This window comes from Camarhynchus parvulus, chromosome 1 (genome assembly GCF_901933205.1).
Source record: "Camarhynchus parvulus chromosome 1, STF_HiC, whole genome shotgun sequence".
NCBI classification, from domain to species: Eukaryota; Metazoa; Chordata; class Aves; order Passeriformes; family Thraupidae; genus Camarhynchus; species Camarhynchus parvulus.
In genome coordinates this window covers 5,170,512-5,188,682 of record NC_044571.1, presented here as the reverse complement: position 1 = coordinate 5,188,682, position 18,171 = coordinate 5,170,512, and the positions used below count along the sequence as shown (strand labels likewise).

Sequence of the window (18,171 nt, the reverse complement as noted above, 5' to 3'; positions counted from 1 at the left end):
GACCCACCCAGGGAGAGAGCCCTCCTTTGGGGAATTCAGTCCACCTGCATGGCCCAGCAGCTCTGGGCATGCTGCCTTCCCTAAACCAGCACTAAATAAAGTGCTGCAGTGGGCAGGAGCTCAGTTCTTTCCTGCCAGGAATGGCATGAATGCCTTGGTTATCTCCCTCCTGTGCCAGTGTTGAGAGGCAGGGTTGTGCCAGGGATCCCCAAAGCAGCCCCTGGCTGGGATTGTTCCTTTCTTGGGCTGCCAAGGGGATGCAAAGACCCACAGCTTACCTCATTTGCTCTAATCCATGGCATTTAGCCCTGAGGAATGGAGCTGGGCAGAAGTTTCACTGAAAATGCAGAGTGACTGAGCTCATTTTTTTTTTTTTTTTTTTTTTTTTGGTGGGAGGGTCAAAGAATAAACCAGCAGAGCCTTGGGAGAAGCAGCAGCAAAACAGACAGGGAGGAATTCATAGCTGGGTTCCTCTCTGGGGGTAGGAAAGCTGCAGGTTGCCCCTCCATGGACATCCCTCAGCCCCAGGAGCCTGAGGCTGGGGCAGCCACAGTGAGAGGTTTCCCTGCAGCTGCTCCTCACAAAGGGCATTTCTTCCTCCCTCTGCTGACAGAGGGATCAGTCTCCCTGAGCAGCTGCAGGGTCAAGGTAGCTTCTGGTCAGGGGAAGTTTCAGGAACCAGAAACTCTTTTTTTTCCCAGACAGCTCTAATAGGAAAGTTCTTTCTGCAGCTGTAGTGCTGGGAAAGGCTCTCCCATGCCCCTGAGCATCCTCAAGGACAGAGGGTTTGAAGTCAAAATTGGATGGCAGCACCTTATTCATATCCCTTCCCTGCCTAATGTACTGAAACAACTCAGAAACTGCACAGGGGGAAACAAAAAAACCAAAAAAAACCAGAAAAGGAGCTCATTGACCTGGTGAACTGAATTTGGCTGTTGCACTGTAACAATATGGTTGTGTTACAGTGCAAGGAATGATTGAGGGAGCTGGGGCTGCTCAGCCTGGAGAAAAGGAGACTCAGGGCTGCCCCCATCACTCTGCACAGCTCCTGAAAGGTGCCTGTGCTCACCTGGGGCTGGGCTCTTTCTCCAGCAGCACTGACACAACCAGAGCTCACAGCCTCCAGCTGCACCAAGGGAAATACAGGTTGGATAGCAGGGAAAAGGTTTTTCCAGCAAGGGTGAGAAAGTTCTGGAATGGCTGCCTGGGGAGGTGGTGGAGTCCCCATCCCTGGGTGTGTTTAACAAAGCCTGGATGTGGCACTGGGGGCCAGGGTTCAGTTGAGCTGTTGGGGCTGGGCTGGACTCCATGGTCTTGAAGGTCTCTTCCAACCCAGTGGTTCTCTGAATTCATTCTGTGAATTCTCTGGGGGATGGGACTGAGAGCAGAAGGAAGCTGTTACCCCCTGGAATTACAGACCAAACAGCCCCAGCGAGGGTGGCACCAGGTTCCCCAGAGTCAGGGGATCAGGGAATGCAGAGGGATGGGGAGGTCAGGGCTGGGTGCAGGAGGTGACAGACCCCTGGGCCATGGGAGGGGGACATGGGCAGGGGGGTGTGGAGACCCTGTGCCGCAGGGGCATGGGAACAGCAGGACGTGGCCCCAGCCCCAAAGCTCAGTGGAGGCCTCAGCAGCCCCGCAGAGGGAGGACAGGAGGAGCTCTGGGTGCTGGCAGCACCAGCCAGCCCACCCTGGTCCCCACAGTGCTGACCTGTGGCCTTTGGAGCTCAAAGTTGGCCAAATTACAAGGGATTAGAGAAAGTGGAGGAGCAGGACAGGTCAGAGGTCACAAGGCACCAGTTCCCACTGTGATAGGAATAAAGGGACACTCACATTCAACCTTTTTCTCCAGCATTGCCAAGTGATTAGCTACTTCCGTTTTCAGTTCATTGATTTTAAAAACCCTGGAAAGAAAACCCTCATGTATTAATGTCATACATTTAATGCTCTACCTACCCTAGGTGCTAAGAACTTCTGCTAGAAATATCCATATTTGTGTCCCTGTGACTGATCTGCCCAGCCCACGTTTGTCATAAGGAAAAGCAAAATTTCCATGGAAATGCTAACACTGGGGCAGAAAATACACCTGGGTTTAATTTTCAGAAAAATTAACAGGAAATTTTTTTTATGGCCCTGGGAATCTCCCCCTCTCTCAGCAATGACTTGCTACTGTACCCCCCCCCAGGGAAGCAAAGTTAAATTGGTAATTGTTCAATTGGTAATTCATAATTGTCCAAGAGCAGCGTCTTGGTGTCTGCACCCTCTGAAACCTCCTCCTGTCCTGCCGAGTTACGCTGCTGCTTTCTGGGCTGTGGTGGGACTGATCTGTCTTATTGAAACCAGCTGGGATTAAATAAGCAGCTACACAGATGTTGAGAAATCCTCTCTGAGGAGAGACATTTTTGGGTGATAAAGGGGAAAATGAAACAAATCTGATTATTTGATTGCTCAATGAAGCAGCGTTTCTTTTGCTTCCTAAGAGGGAAGGAGCATTTACTACTTGATCTCCTTTTTAGATCAAAGATAATCACTGAAATTGCTTTTGGTTTGAGCTACTGTATTGCTGTCAGCAGGAAATAATGTGTCCCAGACCTAAATTTGGCAGGCAGAGTGGGATTTGAAAGATGTCTTAAATGCCCCTCTGCCTCCTGTGAAAATTTCACTTCAGGCTGATAAAAGAAATAGCATTTTAAATTAATAATGATGTTCAGTTTCTTACCTCGAGAACTGCTCAGCAATCTGTCCCAATAAATTCTGGAACAATTCTTCTTTCTCTGAAAAAAATAGTAGGAAGACATGATAGAAAAAAAAACAAGAAAGGAAAGAAGACACAGGCACCCTCAGCCCTTCTGCAAAGTGGTGTCCCCAGGTTTCCAGTTCTGATGGGGAGGCCAAAATATTGTTTAGGTCTTTTGAAGAGTGACAAGGTTTGGGAATGACTCCTTGTCTCATCTGCTTTCCTCTCCCCGCAGATTACAGCCAGGGTTTCCCAGAAGTTTTATTTTTGGGAGGCTGGGTCTCTGAGAGGTGGCTTGTTTTAAGGCATCACTTTCTGGAGAAGACACCCCTTCACAGACCTTGGGTGGGACACCAAGAATCCCACCTGGCTTTTGAAATTTCCTGCTCACAGCTGGTGTCTCTGCACGACCAGCACAGCCCATGAACAACCCCACAGCTCATGGACAACATCACAGCCCATGAACAACCCCACAGCCTATGAACAACCCCACAGCCCATGAACAACCCCACAGCCCATGAACAACCCCTCAGCTCATGAACAACCCCACAGCCCATGAACAACCCCACAGCCCATGAACAACCCCACAGAGCATGAACAGCCCCACAGCTCATGGACAACATCACAGCCCATGAACAACCCCACAGCTCATGAACAACCCCACAGAGCATGAACAACCCCACAGAGCATGAACAGCCCCACAGCTCATGGACAACATCACAGCTCATGGACAACCCCACAGCCCATGAACAGCCCCACAGCTCATGGACAACCCCACAGCTCATGAACAACCCCACAGAGCATGAACAGCCCCACAGCTCATGGACAACATCACAGCCCATGAACAACCCCACAGCCCATGAACAACCCCACAGCCCATGAACAATCCCACAGCTCCTGAACAGCCTCACAGCTCATGGACAACATCACAGCCCATGAACAACCCCACAGCTCATGGACAACCCCACAGAGCATGAACAACCCCACAGCCCATGAACAACCCCACAGCTCATGGACAACCCCACAGAGCATGAACAACCCACAGCCCATGAACACCCACACAAACCACACAGAACAGAAACCCCACAGCCAGAACACCCCACAGCATGAACAACCCCACAGCTCATGAACAACCCACAGCCCATGAACAACCCCACAGCCCATGAACAACCCACAGCCCATGAACAACCCCTCAGCCCATGAACAGCCCCACAGCTCATGAACAACCCCACAGCCCATGAACAACCCCACAGCCCATGAACAGCCCCACAGAGCATGAACAACCCCACAGCCCATGAACAACCCCACAGCTCATGAACAACCCCACAGCCCATGAACAATCCCCCAGCCCACGAACACTAAATAAAACCCAGCTTGCCTTTCAGTCTTGGAGACCAATTTTTTTCCTGGTGTAAATGCCTGAGGATTGTGCTGCCTTGCATAAACTCCAGGCAAACACGAGATGACAAAGTGCTGTCCCTGCAGAATGAGCTCTGCCCTTCCTGGTTTGTGGGATGGACACAGCAGGGTACAACTTTCCCAGCCCCTTTTCCCTTGAGAACACAGCCTGGACGGAGCTGCCACAGGGATCCTGTCAAGATCCCATTGTTCCCTGAATTCCTCCACACTGGGAGCCCTCGTGGGCTCTCAGGATCTTCTGCTGCCTCAGGAAAGTCAGCCTGATGGAGCCCCAGCCTCTTCCCAAGATAATCACAGGACTGCAATTCCCAGCACAAGGAAAAGCAAACAGTCCCTCAAAGCAGGACCCTAGATTTCAAGGGACAGCACACTTTAGGAAGGAAGAAGTATGACAGCAATGTTTTCCCATCTTTTAGCATGGTCACACAGAAAGGAGAAGCCCAAATCACCTTTGCTGAGCTCTGAGATGCTGTTTTGGGACTGTTCCCTCTTTCCCCCAGCAGCTAATGCCAGCTGCCCCAAAGTGCTGCAGTGATTCCTGCACTGAGGGTATGTTCAGAAAGGAAGCACTGAGTGCACTCAGAAACACACTGCAGATCTCAGAACACCTCTTTATACCCCACGCAGGAACACCCCATGGCATTTCTGCAGATACTTCTTGTCGTTCCCCGAGGGAACACACCACCTCACAAGTGCAATCACCCAGGCAAAACGCATCAGATAGAAATACAGCCCAGCATTTACCATTTATTTCTAAATAATAGCTCTTTCTTGTACCTGTTGAGAGGATTTGCAATTCCTTGGGTATTAGAGACAGCAGTGATACTTGTCAAGAGCATTCACACCACCGGTCAAAGCAATTTGCCTGTTACCCCCTGTGCCTCAAAACTGGAGCAAGCATTCTGTGCTCTGAAAGTCTCAGATCTAATTCTCTCTCTTTTTTTTTTTTTTCTCTTTTTTTCCCCCCCAGCTCCCAGCAGAGTGGCTAGCAGAGAAAACAGAAATTGCCTCTTCCCACAGAGACCCATTTTCTATTTTTTCTCACAAAACCCAAGCGCTGAAACAAAGCAAACGCCGCGTCCTATTTAAGAGAGGGGGAAAACTTACCGTGGGCAGCACCTGGGATGGCACAGAGTCCAGCAACAGGGAAAACAAGCAGGGAAAGCAGAGAAACCCCTGTCCTCTCCCTTCGATGCTGCTCAGCCCTCTGACAGTGGCTGGAGCGTGCCAGAGACTGACAAGTTCCCTATAAACACTGTTCCAGCAAAAAAAAAAAAAAACCAAACCAAACCCCAACAATCTTACTTTCACTCCCTCCCCCTGTCAAAACTCACTCAGAGGACTAAGAAATTCCCATCCAGGGAACAGTCAGCTGCAATCTGATGTTTATGGATGTAATAAAAGACTTTCAAAATGAAGATGTATGTTTTTATAACCCTAGGGTGCAGTAAAGATATATGACTAAGAGTGGCAGCTCGCCTCATCTTAAAGAGACAAAGATCCATTTCTTTGTCCTGCTCCTTTCCGAGGGGAAGACCTCTGGTAACCCCGGGTTCTGAAGAAAATGACAACATTGCTCTGACATAATTTAGTCTTGTTTGTCGCCTCCTTTGTAAAACAGGAGGGCTAGGTGTGGTTTTGCTCCCTTCATTACCCTCTGCCTCATTTTTTTATACCTCTGGGCAGGGCTGAAGCCCCAGGTTCACACAGACACCTTTTCCCTCGGATTGCTTCCTTTGTTTTGCTGCAATTCGCTCTCTGAAAAGGAAATCCTGCTGCAAGCAGCACTGGCAGCAGCTCTGGGTGCTTTGCTGAGGGTGCTGTTGCAGCATCCCCAAAAAAATTCCCCTTCCTTCTCCCCTCGCTTCAAACGAGCAATATTTACAGATGCAGGTGTTCAGCAGGTCAGGTTTTTGCACAACACCCTGGGTGTTTTGCAGCTGACAAAAGACAAGCAGAACCCCCCAGAGGATGATGCAATGGTTAATGCTGGGCAGGGCCAGCCCAGCTCAGGCTTCCCCAGGCTGCCCAGGGCTCTGTGCCACTCCTGCTCTTTGCCCTATGGCCTCTGCCAAGCTCAGCAGGGAGCTTGGCCAGGACACCGTGGAGAGAGGAGCTGTTCTGCCTCGTCCCCAGCAGGTTCTGGGAGGGAAGCAGGTGTGGGGGGATTTGGCAGCAGCGTTTTTTCCTGTGCCCCCACCACGGCCGGGTGGGAGGCTGGCAGGGAGAGCCCAAATTCCCTGCCAGCCCGGCGCCAGGGGCACGCTGAGCAGCTCAGGTGAGCTGCCCTGGCACAGATGGGTTATTACCCACTGGCAGGCACCCTCTGCCCGCTCACAGAGCCTCTTCCTGCACCCTCCCACCCTCTGGGATTACGGCCAGGGAGCCGCCTCCATCCTCCCACTCTCGCGGCCCCCTTTGCCACCCTGCCAGCCCCTGCCACCCTGCCAGCCCCTGCCACCCTGCCAGCCCCTGCCACCCTGCCAGCCTCAGCAGGCTGTGGGCAGGGAGTCCCTGGGGCTGGAGGGATGACTTGGATTCCCCCTGGTTGTTCTGCTTTGGCCAAGCAAGGCTGGGAGGGCACGGGCATCTCCCTTTCCTTGCCAGCATCAGGCTGGTGAATTCCTGCCCTGTTTCTCACAAATCCTCTGGCTCAGGATTCTGTCTGCATTTCACTTTCTGTGGTTTGCTTGGATCAGGCAGGGTAATTAAAAAACACCCATGAGCAGCCAGGTGGACAAAAGCCTCAGGAAAGGGTGAATTTCAAGCCCAAGCCCACATCCATGAATCTGTCAGATGGAGCCCCAGATCCATGTAATTCACAGCTCAGGTTAATTCGGGCTGTTGCATGCAAATTCCCCATCAGGTGAGCGATCCCAAAGGACTTGGCCACATCCCAATGCAGGGAGAAGCAGTGGGAGGAGGATTTTTCTCTCCCAGTCTCTGCCTCCTCACTCTTGCCCGAGCTGAGAGCATGAACAAGACTCCAAAAGGAGAAGAGAGAGATGCCAGAACGAGAAGATTTAGACACAGTGACAAGTTTCTGTCGTTTTACCAATACCAAACCACACAAGGTCTCAGGTATTGAATCATCCAGGGGGAAAATCATCCCAGTGCAGCCACTGCTGGGCTTTGCTGCCCTAACTTTGGAGCAATAGGAAAGTCCCTGAGATTGTTTTCCTGTCCTGTCAGGACCACTTTTGACTCCACAACAGCTCCTTTCTCTGCACTATCAGAGATTAAACAGATTTCAACGTTATCCCTCAAGAGGGTGCTGCTAATAGGGTTTGTTCATTTAATTGTCACCCCTGTCAAATCTAGAAGTGCCTGAACCCTACTAATTAGAGCAACAACACAGCCATCAGTTTGTGAGTTGTGAGCCAGTTCCACCAGGAGGACACAGACCAGAGCCCTTCTGCTGGGGGGAGGCAGAGGATGCTCATTTAACGGGCTTGGAAATTAAAATACCACAGAGAAAAGGGTTTGCCACAGGGGTTTTGATGCTCTGCTTGGATAGCCATGAATCTTCTGCTCCAAGGCCATAGGAGGAGGGACAGGGTGTGATCCAGCAGCTTCACAGGCTCAGAGCCAGCCAGCTCAGGCTTCCTCTAACCCTAACCCTGATCCTAACCTCAACCCTAACCCTAACCCTGATCCTGACTCTGATCCTGATCCTGACCCTGATCCTGATGCTGACCCTGACCCTGACCCTGACCCTGATCCTGACCCTCACCCTAATCCCACCACTTGCAGACAGCTGACCCCTGACACGTCCATGGCTGCTGCATCCCACACTCTCTGGAATAAAAATGTTTTAATTTCCAACCCTCTCCCATGACTATGGCCAGGAAATGGAGAACTGTTTCTTAGCAGGACTCCAGTGGATATCTCCTCTGCTGGAGAGCAGCCACTGCTTATGTTTTTCCCTCCCTAAGGATTGAATTTCCCAGTCCCACCTTTTATACCCTCTGTTCCCTGTGTCATTCTCCTGCAGCTGCCTGGGACACTGCTGGGAGAGGTGCATTACCTCCCAGCACTGGGAAAATTGGGGTGACCCCCTTTTTGGCACCTATTTGGATGAGCTGCTTTGGGAAGCAGAATGATGCAAGCAGAGTTGTGTGAGAAGTGAAGAACAGAACAGAGCTGGGTTGGTTGTTTTGTGTTTTTTTTTTTCTTTTCTTTTAATGAAAAGGAACAATTTCCCACTCTGTTTATTCTTCCTACTGTCAGCAAAATGTCAGGAATGCTTAAGATTAATGACAAGCCATGTGAAAGGGAAAAAGATACCAAGGAACATTAGCTCCATCACACTCAGCTCAACTTTCTTCCTCTTTCCACAGCAGACTCTGTCTTATGTTTTGACAATCTATGGCCAGAATTTTTCTTGCCCTTTTCAGCTCAGATCTTTGGAAATCCTTGTTTTATGAAATGCAGGGAGTGAAGAGAGATCTTGCTGACACAGTGAGCTGTGCTCTGCACAAAGCAGAGCCATGTGCTGTCAGCTGGGGATGAAAAATGAGGGCCTTGGGAGAGTGTGAAAAGTCATCCACGGTCCTGTAAAAATATACTGCTAGCTTCATGTTAGGGGAATAACAAAAATACATCCAAAAAGGAGTGTATTTTCTAGAAATCCCCTCAATCAACTTCCCAGCTGGTGTAACTCAGTGGCATTCCCTGCTGGAGCCATGCTGGCCCCATTTCTCTGCCATGGGGCAGTTGGTTAGTCACCGCAGCTGGGACACAGAGCCACGTGCTCCACCCCACCTTTTCTCCTGTGATAATGCAAACTGTGTGCTCCCAGGCCAGGAGAGTGATGCTGCTGCTGCTGCAGGGTTTGTCACAACAAGGAAACTCTTTGGCAGACAGCTCCTTCCCCTTTGCAGTCACACGTGTCCCCTGGCTGTGCCTCCCTCCTCCTGGCAATCACTGACATGGGATTTGTTTATGGCTTCTCACAAATCTCACTGTGGTTCTTCCCTGTTCCCTACCCTCTGTGCTCTCTGTTCACCTTTGCTCCCTGCACAATCTCCCTGCTGTTGCCTCTGTGTCCTCCCCACATCCTCCTTTCCAGATGTTTCTGCCAAGGCAGATGCCTCAGGGAACAGCCTCTGTTCCCTGTGCCTCCCCTTCTAGAAGGCACAGGGTGTGATGGTGGTCACAAGGGTTCTTGAGTTGGGGAAGAGATGAGAACGTTGACTCCATGATCAGAAGGCTTGATTTATTATTTTATGATATATACATATACTATAACTATACTAAAAAGAAAAGGAAGGAAAGATTTCCAGAAGCTAGCTAAGCTAAGAATAGAAAAGAAAGAATTATAACAAAAGCTGCTCTCTGTCTGAGAGAGCTCAGTCCTGGATTGGCCATTAATTATAAACATCCAAGCTGGGCCAATCACAGACACACCTGTTGCATTCCACAGCAGCAGATAACCATTGTTTACCTCTGTTTCTGAGGCCACAGCTTCTCAGAAGGAAAAATCCTAAAGAAAAGATTTCTCACAAATAGATGTCTGGGACACACAGGGCTGTCAGACACTCTGTTTCCATCCATAATTCAGGTCCCTAAGCCAGAAGATGAGGTAGGACCACCAAAACATCATCTCTCCTGTCCCAACAAACTCACCTGCTCCTGCACACCACTTTTTCCAGCCCCAGATTTTCTGTCTCACTGCTGTTCTGTGTTTCCAGGACAATCACAACCTCCTGCCCTTTGTCTCTCCTATCTTCCCACTTGGCTGCTCCAAGGAGTGTCCCCAGCTGATGTCCCCTCTCCTGCTGCAGCCCTGCCAGCCTCTCCCTGTGGCTCCAGAGTGTCCTGATGTGTGTGGCAGGAGACTCTGCAGCTGCACAGATGAGAGGAACCACGAGCCAGACGCTCACAGGGATTGCCCCAAGCCAAAGTTCTGCTCCAGTGTCTGAGAGCATGGTACTGACAGCAAAGAGAAGTGGGAGGAGAGGCACTCCAGCCCTGCCTGGGGCTGGGGAATGTGCTCCAGATGTTTTCTTTCACCCAGGCTCTCTTTAATCTTGTCAGGTGAATTTAAATATTTATCACACTTACAGCTACCATGCCCACAGCAGAAATTATGTTCTCTCCTCAGCCATTTGGTAATAACACGAGGCTCAAATGTTGTGCTCAGCTTTCCAGCAGAGGAATGGGCAGGTTTAACAAAACGCTGCAGGACAGGCTTTCATTTTTCTTGCCTGAAAAATCCCCACTGCTCCATGCAAGTCTTTCCCCAGGGCATCAGGAGTGCTGAGTCAGACCAGAGCAAGGCACAGGGAAAGCTCCCTGGACTCAGCCACTCACCTGATCCTCAAATTCATTGAAATTCAGGCACATTTTTCAAGCTTTCCTGCAGAACACTGTGATCAAACACTTCTTATTCTGCTGCAGCTACAGCCATGACACTGACATCTTCAGGGTTTTTGCCTCATGGCCCCATAATTTCCACATGCAAATGTTTGCAAATTCAGCTTTTCTTAATTCAGCTTTAGTAGATTCAGCTCAAAAGGGTCATTTTACCTGAGAGCTGCTCAGTCATAACTGGTATCACTTTGTATGGAGACCTGGAAGAGCCACAGAGGGTTAATGTTAGCAACACTCAAAATGCAGTTTGTATTGCACATCTGTGCTCCCTGAGAAGCACAAAGAAGTATCTGAAGATATCCCAAGCTCTCTGAAAACCTGTGAATTTGAGTAAGCAATGGGCACTTTTTCTGAACACACAACCCTCTGATTTACAGAGAATTTAGAAACAGAATGATTGGATTCTCTGATGTAGAAACAGAATCATAGAACCATAGAATGGCTTGGGTTGGAAGGGACTTTAAAAATCATCCAGTCCCAGCCCCTTGCCATGGCCAGGGACACCTTCCAGCATCCCAGGCTGCTCAGAGCCCTGTCCAGCCTGGCCTTGGACACTCCCAGGGATGGGGCAGCCACAACCTCTTTTTGCCCTGTGTTTGGGCACTGTCCTGTGCAGGAGCTCCCTCCCAGCTGCTGGGGCTGCACCACACACTGTCAATAAAGGCACTGGAAAGGCATCATGGAATATGGGCCAAAGCCATCAATGAAGACACCTGAACTCATTACTCATCACAGGCTTTGAGTTTGCTTTTCCAGTAATCTGCTGGTTCTGCCCTAGCAGAGCAATCAGGAGTGGGGGGACAACAGAACTGTGACAGCAAACAGAGAGGGATGGGAACACATGTTCTACACTAAACATCTAAAAACAGTATTTTTTTCTCTAATTACTCCTGCTTTAACAAGTAAAAATCTTCCACATCAGCACTCGTGCTACAAGTAAAAATCTTCCAAACCAGCACACACTTCTTCTGCCATCTCCCTCCCTCTGCCCACCTCCCACTGCACACAAAAACCTTCTGCAGGCAGCCCCTGCCTTGCCTTGGGGCTGAGCCTGTCCTGGAGGAGCAGGTGGCAGCAGGGCTCACCTCTCTGTGTTTGCAGGCATCGTGGGGTCAATGGACACCATGCAGTTGTCTGCTGTCAGAAGGGAGATGGTGGTGTTCCTGAAAAGCAAGTTCCAAAGAGGGTTATGTGACCTGGAAATGCCAGCTGGAATTCTGTGCTGCTGCATGGGATGCAGAGCCATCTTCCCTCCCCCAGATCCATCTTTTCTCTTTGCTCCTGGCCTGGCACCTCTGTTACCTTAGAGCAGAAAGAGTCAAAGCCCAGGGCAGGGTAGGCTGGATGCTTCACTCATGTAAAATGTGAAGTGTGATAATTTTTGATCTCAGAGCAGACCTTGCTCCCTGCTAATTCATTTATTCTTTTGACTCGCTGAATAATAATTTCTGTTAAAAAGCTGTATTTTGTGATAGATTTACTCAGCAGCTCTGTATTGACTCATGCCATACAAATGACTTTTGGTGCTATGAATGTCTTGAAGTTATTTAGTTACTCATTTACCAAAACAAACAAAACAAATATCTTGCTGAATATGGGGTCTTTCTCTTTTTTAATTACTGTGCTAAGGGTGATCTCATAGGCTCAGATGTAAACCTTGGAGGTTTACTTTGGCTCCAGGATCCTGGTTGAAATGCAATTTTCCTTTGAAAATCTTCTGATGAAAATAAAATGCCAAATATGCAGTGAACACCCTGACTGTGAATGATTAAAACTGCTGAACAAAGTTTCCTGGGTGATGGAGTGGAAGTCTTTGACATCACAGGAAAATGAGAGTTATTAACCTCTCTAATGTCAAATAGGAGGAAATAGAACAAACAGTAAAGGGCATTAATTCTGTCTAGCAGCTTATGCAAATTCAATTTTATCTTTCAATCCTCAGAGCTGGAGTCATGCAATAAAACCATGATTAGAAGACTGGCTTATTTTTCTCCTGCACTTTTCCTGTACTGTAAAGTTGTGTGTCCAGAGATAAGGACTTTACCTTGTTGCATCCAGCCTGTGCTGGTCCAGGTCCTTATTGAGACAGCAGATTCCCCCTTCCCGAGGTGATTAAGGGATTTAGAGATGATTGAGGAGCTTCCCTCCCCTGCTCCACTGCCTGGAGGGGATGGATGGATGGATGGATGGATGGATGGATGGATGGATGGATGGATGGATGGATGGATGGATGGATGGATGGATGGATGGATGATTGTGGGGGTACTAGTTGTTGGTTTCTCTGGGTCTGGATTGAAGGCACTTGAGACAGTAATTCATGTTCAGACTCAGGTGTTTATTATTTCTTATCAGTAAAACAGTCTCACTACTGTGAGTTGGGCAGCTTTTCATGAGAAGGCACAAAATGGCCAACAATCTCTTGGTACAAGGACTTTTAAGACTAAACTATCCAATGAAGAACTGACACCTGGATTATTTTCCCTTTTAACCCAATAACTGATCCCACAGAGCTGCAATGGGGACTTTCCTGCCCAATTACAAAATGCCACCCAAACCCATGGAGAAGAAGGAAGAAGAAGCATGAAGAAGAAACCCAGGACAACACCCTGTGCCCTCCATCTTGCTTCTATCCACAACATACTAAAAATCCCCAAAACCTCAATTTCTCACCCAGTGATACACCTACACTGCTCTCTATCATCTATTTCACACTTTTGTGGATTCCAGTCTATCTTGAAGTCTGGGAAACTTTCTCCATGAATGAGGGTCAGAGTCAGTGCTGCCCTGGATGGGTGATGGATGGATGGATGGATGGATGGATGGATGGATGGATGGATGGATGGATGGATGGATGGATGGATGGATGGATGGATGGATGGATGTTACACCATCCACCACATCCGAGACTTTCCCACACACCCTCCCATGACCCCAGACCCCTCTCAGGACTGAGGTTTCAGCTGCACACTGCTCTTGAGGTTGAAGGGAACAAATCCCATTTGGATTTTCGCCAAATAGAAAATCACAGCAGGAGGGATACAGGGACTTTGTGAGACAACATAAATTAGGAAATACATGGCCTGGGCAATGGATTTGGAGATATTTATGCTCTATAAAATGGTTCAGCTGGGGTGCTTTGTGTTTGACTATCCCATACCTGGGATTAGATTTTAAAACACCTAAAGAGAAAGCTTATGACCTGGTGGCAATACTTCTTATTAACCCATTTTTTTCCCCTAAAAAACAAGTTGTAAACAAGTGCCTGCATTTCACTCAGTATGGACAAAAATGTAGCACTGAGATATAAGTGGTAGGTGTGCCCAACCTGTGTGTACTCAGAGCTGGGCTTCTTCACTTGCTTTTATTTTAGATTATTTCTCCTCTGTTCTACTCCATTCTGCTCTGTTCCTCATGTGCAGCCAACACTGAGGTGGCTCAATTCCCTGCCTCCACATTTTCCAGCTCTTGATTGCCCCAGTTTCTTCTTCCAGCAGACTGCAACAAGAGACAAGCCTGAACAGCAGCTAAATAAATCACTCGGGGCCTGTCTTTAAATTGCTCCCAAAGGAAAGAAACAAAAGTGAAATGAATGTCACAAATGACAGACCCACCTCGGCAGCCCTGTTGCAATGCAGCAAAGGTCCATAATATCTTTGGAATTGCAGTATTTACTGAAGATCACCTTCCAGAGGAAACAGCAGCAGATGGAAAAAAAAAATGAAGAAAAAGAGAAAGGATGGTTAGTTCCCACAGAGATATGAATTCTGTTCAGGCATGCACTGGGCTAATTTTAAGGCACAGTCTGTGATTTCAATTATCTGGTTTGATTTGTGAGCTGGAATATTTCTCTGCTCCTGTGTAATACCTGTGTCTTTGTCAATAAAGCAAGCAAGCTCTGGAGACCTAAGTGCTGTTCAGAAGTGGAGCAATAACCTGTGTGAGCTGAGAGCAGGGGGCTCCTCAAAATGCAGTGCTGCTGTGGGATGAAAACAACTGCAAATTAAAGAGTGTAAGAGCCTGGATTTAGGAAGAAAACTGCCCAGATTTGAGCAGATCCTGGGATGGTATAAAAGGGCACTGCTTTTTGGACCACACCAGCTTATAATAGGTTGAAAGTTAGCAGAGCTTGTGCCGAAATTCCTACTGACTGCCAGATGTTCCTGTTGTTAGGTCAGAAGCCAGACCTGGAATTACAAAATTTGCCACTGTTACCTTCCCATCAACCCAAACACCTCTTCACCCCCCAGCCTTCCACACACACCAGGCAGCCCCAGTGCAGAGAAGACTGAGCAGCACATCCCTGATCCCATTTTTCCATTCCTGCTATTCCTGTGCCTTCAGTGACACAATCCCAGCCACAATTTCCCCCAAGACTCCTGTGTCCATCAGGACTTGCAGGTCATGGTCCTCACAGCTTTTTCTGCAGTCAGAAAACACTTTAATGATACCATTACAGCACTTCCCATCAGTCTCACTACGCCCCAGTGCAATATTTAAACTCTGCAATCTAAAGCTTGTTAAATTACTTGCCCTGTATCTTATCATGGGTGAGTGGCAGGCCAGAAACAGAACCCAGGACTCCTAATTTGATGTCTTGTTGGATTAAGAGACAGCACACTGCCTCTGAAAGAAAAACACTCAGGAATTCAACAGCAGCACTCTGCATGAGGAGTGTCCCATTTCAATAAATGTGTGTTTGTAGGATGTCTGTCCTTGTGACTGAGGTCCCTGAGGTTTCTTCCAATCCAAATCCACATCTCCTCTATTGGGTGAATGCTGCACTATTGAATCTTCCAGTGCTCTAAATCAAAATCTTGTTCCTAGTGGACTTATTGGGGAAAACAGCCATTGAAAAGGATCTCTGCTGCCAGTGAAAAAATCAAGTGTGGGCGGAATAAAAAGAAATTGCAGACATGAGAATGGAGGATGGGGCTTGAATGCTTCTGCCAGTGTTGTGCCCCTTTCCTCAGTGCAACTCTGAGTTTCTCTGAGTGACTGCTGGAGGCAGAAATTAAACGCCTCATTGCAGCCAGACTCTCCTTAAAGCCAGGAACAGCAACAAGAAATGGGAGTGGTTTATCCACTGGGGGTGGTTTATCCAGTGGGGATGGTTTATCCGGTGGCAATGGTTTATCCAGTGAGAATGGTTTATCCAATGGAAATGGTTTATCCAGTGGGGGTGGTTTATCTAGTGGGGGTGGTTTGTTCAGTGGGAATGGTTTATCTAGTGGGGGTGGTTTGTCCAGTGGGAATGGTTTACCCGGTGGGAATGGTTTATCTAGTGGGAGTCATTTGTCCAGTGGGGATGGTTTATTGAGTGGGGATTGTTTATCCAGTGGGGATGGTTTGTCCAGTGAGAATGGTTTATCCAATGGAGATGGTTTATCCAGTGGGGGTGGTTTATCCAGTGGGAATGGTTTATCCAGTGGGGATGGTTTATCCAGAGGCTGCTGGTGTTGATGGGATGGCTGCAGGGGCTCGCAGGGGCTTGCAGGGGTGTGGAGAGGGGCAGCTTCCCTGCCCAGCACTGCAGCCCTCTCCTCTCACATCCCACAGGAGAGAGCCCCAGAGCCTCTGGGCTCAGGGTGCAGCAGCTCCAAGGCACTTGTGGAGATTGACCTAATGGAAAACTCAGGAGGAACAAGAAATTTGCATTTTGCAGATGAACAGGGACATCAAGGTCAAAGTTCTCCTCTCCTTGTGAGTGTTGGAAATGTGATTTTCCACCTCCCACAACCACCCCATATCCTCAGGCACAGCTTCTGTTGCCACCCACCACAGGCATGAGGGGTGTGCATGTCTACAGAGCAGCCTGGAGGCTGGTGACCCAGGGAATAAGGAATTTGTCACCTGGGATGACAGCTGGAAAGAGACAGGGGGGCTGCAGCCAGCCTGCTAGATTGAGCAGGCCCTGTATGTTCAGTGAGGACCACACTGGAAAAACAACAATCATCATCTAATTAAAGCCTCCTCTGAAAGGTGTAGGTGCCAGGAGGTAATTAAGCCTGCAGCTTCACTCTGTCAGCCTTGACTTTGAAGTGTTTTAATTCTTAAATTGTCACAGCACTGGTGTGACACTGTTCCCCTGCTCCTCCAAGGTGCCCTTCAGGCTGCAGGGGAAATCCCTCACCTGAAGGTGTCACACAGTGCCAACCAGAGCTCTGCCACTGGGAATGGGGAAGTTTTGGGAGACCTCAGGGTGTGCTCTGCTGCTAATGCCTGCTCAGAACTCAGGGCACACCAGCCTGAAGTACCAGGACAGTCGGGACAGCACAGCAAGGCCTGGCTTGCCCTGGGGGTGCACAGACACTTCAGCAAAGCTCCAGCCCTCAGTTTTCACTGGTGGTGAGGAGCCTTCTCACTGCTGAGCAAAGCATCAGGGCTTCTGTGACACAGAGGAGGATGATGGTGGTCACTTCTGGAGGTGGGTGTGACCCACACTCACACCCACCTTCCCTGTGCTCTGCCCCAGGTGAAATTACTCCAGGCAATATCTTCACAAAACCATCATGTGGCATTCATATTCTCTGAAAAAATCCCTTCACCCAGGATTTTTCTCCTGGGAAACTGAGAAGGCTCAGAGAAAAGGAAAACAATTCTTATCTCGTTTGCTTCTCCTCTGTTTTGCTCATGTGGAATGTGTTTGGAGATTGTTTACCCACAGGTGATTGTTTCATTGGATTCTGGTGTGAATTGTTTTGACTCTTTGGCCAACCAGGGCCAAGCTGTGTCAGGACTCTGGAGAGAGTCACGGGTTTTCATTATTACCTTTTTAGCATTCAGTAAGTATCCTTTCTGTAAATATAATATAATATAATATAATATAATATAATATAATATAATATAATATAATATAATATAATATAATATAATATAATATAATATAATATAATATAATATAATATAATATAATATAATATAATATAATATAATAATAATATAATAGCCTTCTGAGAACATGGAGTCAGATTCATCATTCCTGCCTTCTTTGGGACATTCCCTGCACACACAACACCTTCAGGCACCTGATTGCTGAGGCAGGGAGTAACTGCTGCTGGGGAAATGGGTGTTGTCTCAAAAGTCAAGACTGACCCTTGGTTATTAAAGCACAGAAGCAATCAAAGCAATAAAATATAGCCAATGGAGTTCAGAGAGGGCTGAAATCCTGCTCCTAGCAGAAGCCAGCACTGACAGAGTGATAGCTGCTGAAATTGACTGGCAGAATATTGTAGTACAACTGGTACAGGCAGTAACTGGGCAGATGATGTTAATTGTGGCTGAACAGAGGCCAAAGGCTTGTGATGTGCCAGGAGTGCTATTTCAGGTATTGAGGTTTCTTATTCTGGAAATCAATTATTATTGACCAGGACAGACAAGAGAGGAAAAGATAAAAAAATTATTAGGGAACATTAAAAGTAAGAAAGTTGGCCTGACTCATGGAAAGCAGTAGGAGCTTTCAACACACTGAGGATGAATTTTAATGTTTCCTCTTACTCCATGAAATAGTGAAAGAGTGGGAAGCGAAACAAAGGTTGTGATACTAGATCATGAGCCATCTCCATACATGCTTTTCAGTTTTCCATACTTGGCGTTTTTACTTAGGTTTGCTAAAACTGGATTTGTGAATCACCCACTGCAGT

The 18,171-nt window shown here is 48.1% G+C and overlaps 1 protein-coding gene across 2 annotated transcripts in view; it reads right to left on the bottom strand.

Moving 5' to 3' along the window:
* Positions 1–18,171, bottom strand: part of PDE9A (phosphodiesterase 9A) — a 57,734-nt gene that overhangs the window by 28,126 nt on the left and 11,437 nt on the right. Inside the window, exons 2-6 of one of the 2 annotated variants that reach the window (XM_030953483.1) lie at positions 14,143–14,213; positions 11,617–11,694; positions 10,688–10,731; positions 2,720–2,774; positions 1,834–1,904 (exon numbers count right to left, since the gene is read on the bottom strand). In XM_030953483.1, coding sequence (XP_030809343.1) covers positions 1,834–1,904; positions 2,720–2,774; positions 10,688–10,731; positions 11,617–11,694; positions 14,143–14,213 — 319 coding nt within the window. Of the gene's footprint in view, positions 1–1,833; positions 1,905–2,719; positions 2,775–5,263; positions 5,593–10,687; positions 10,732–11,616; positions 11,695–14,142; positions 14,214–18,171 lie in introns of those variants that run through there. The other variant, XM_030953492.1, reaches the window with a different exon arrangement.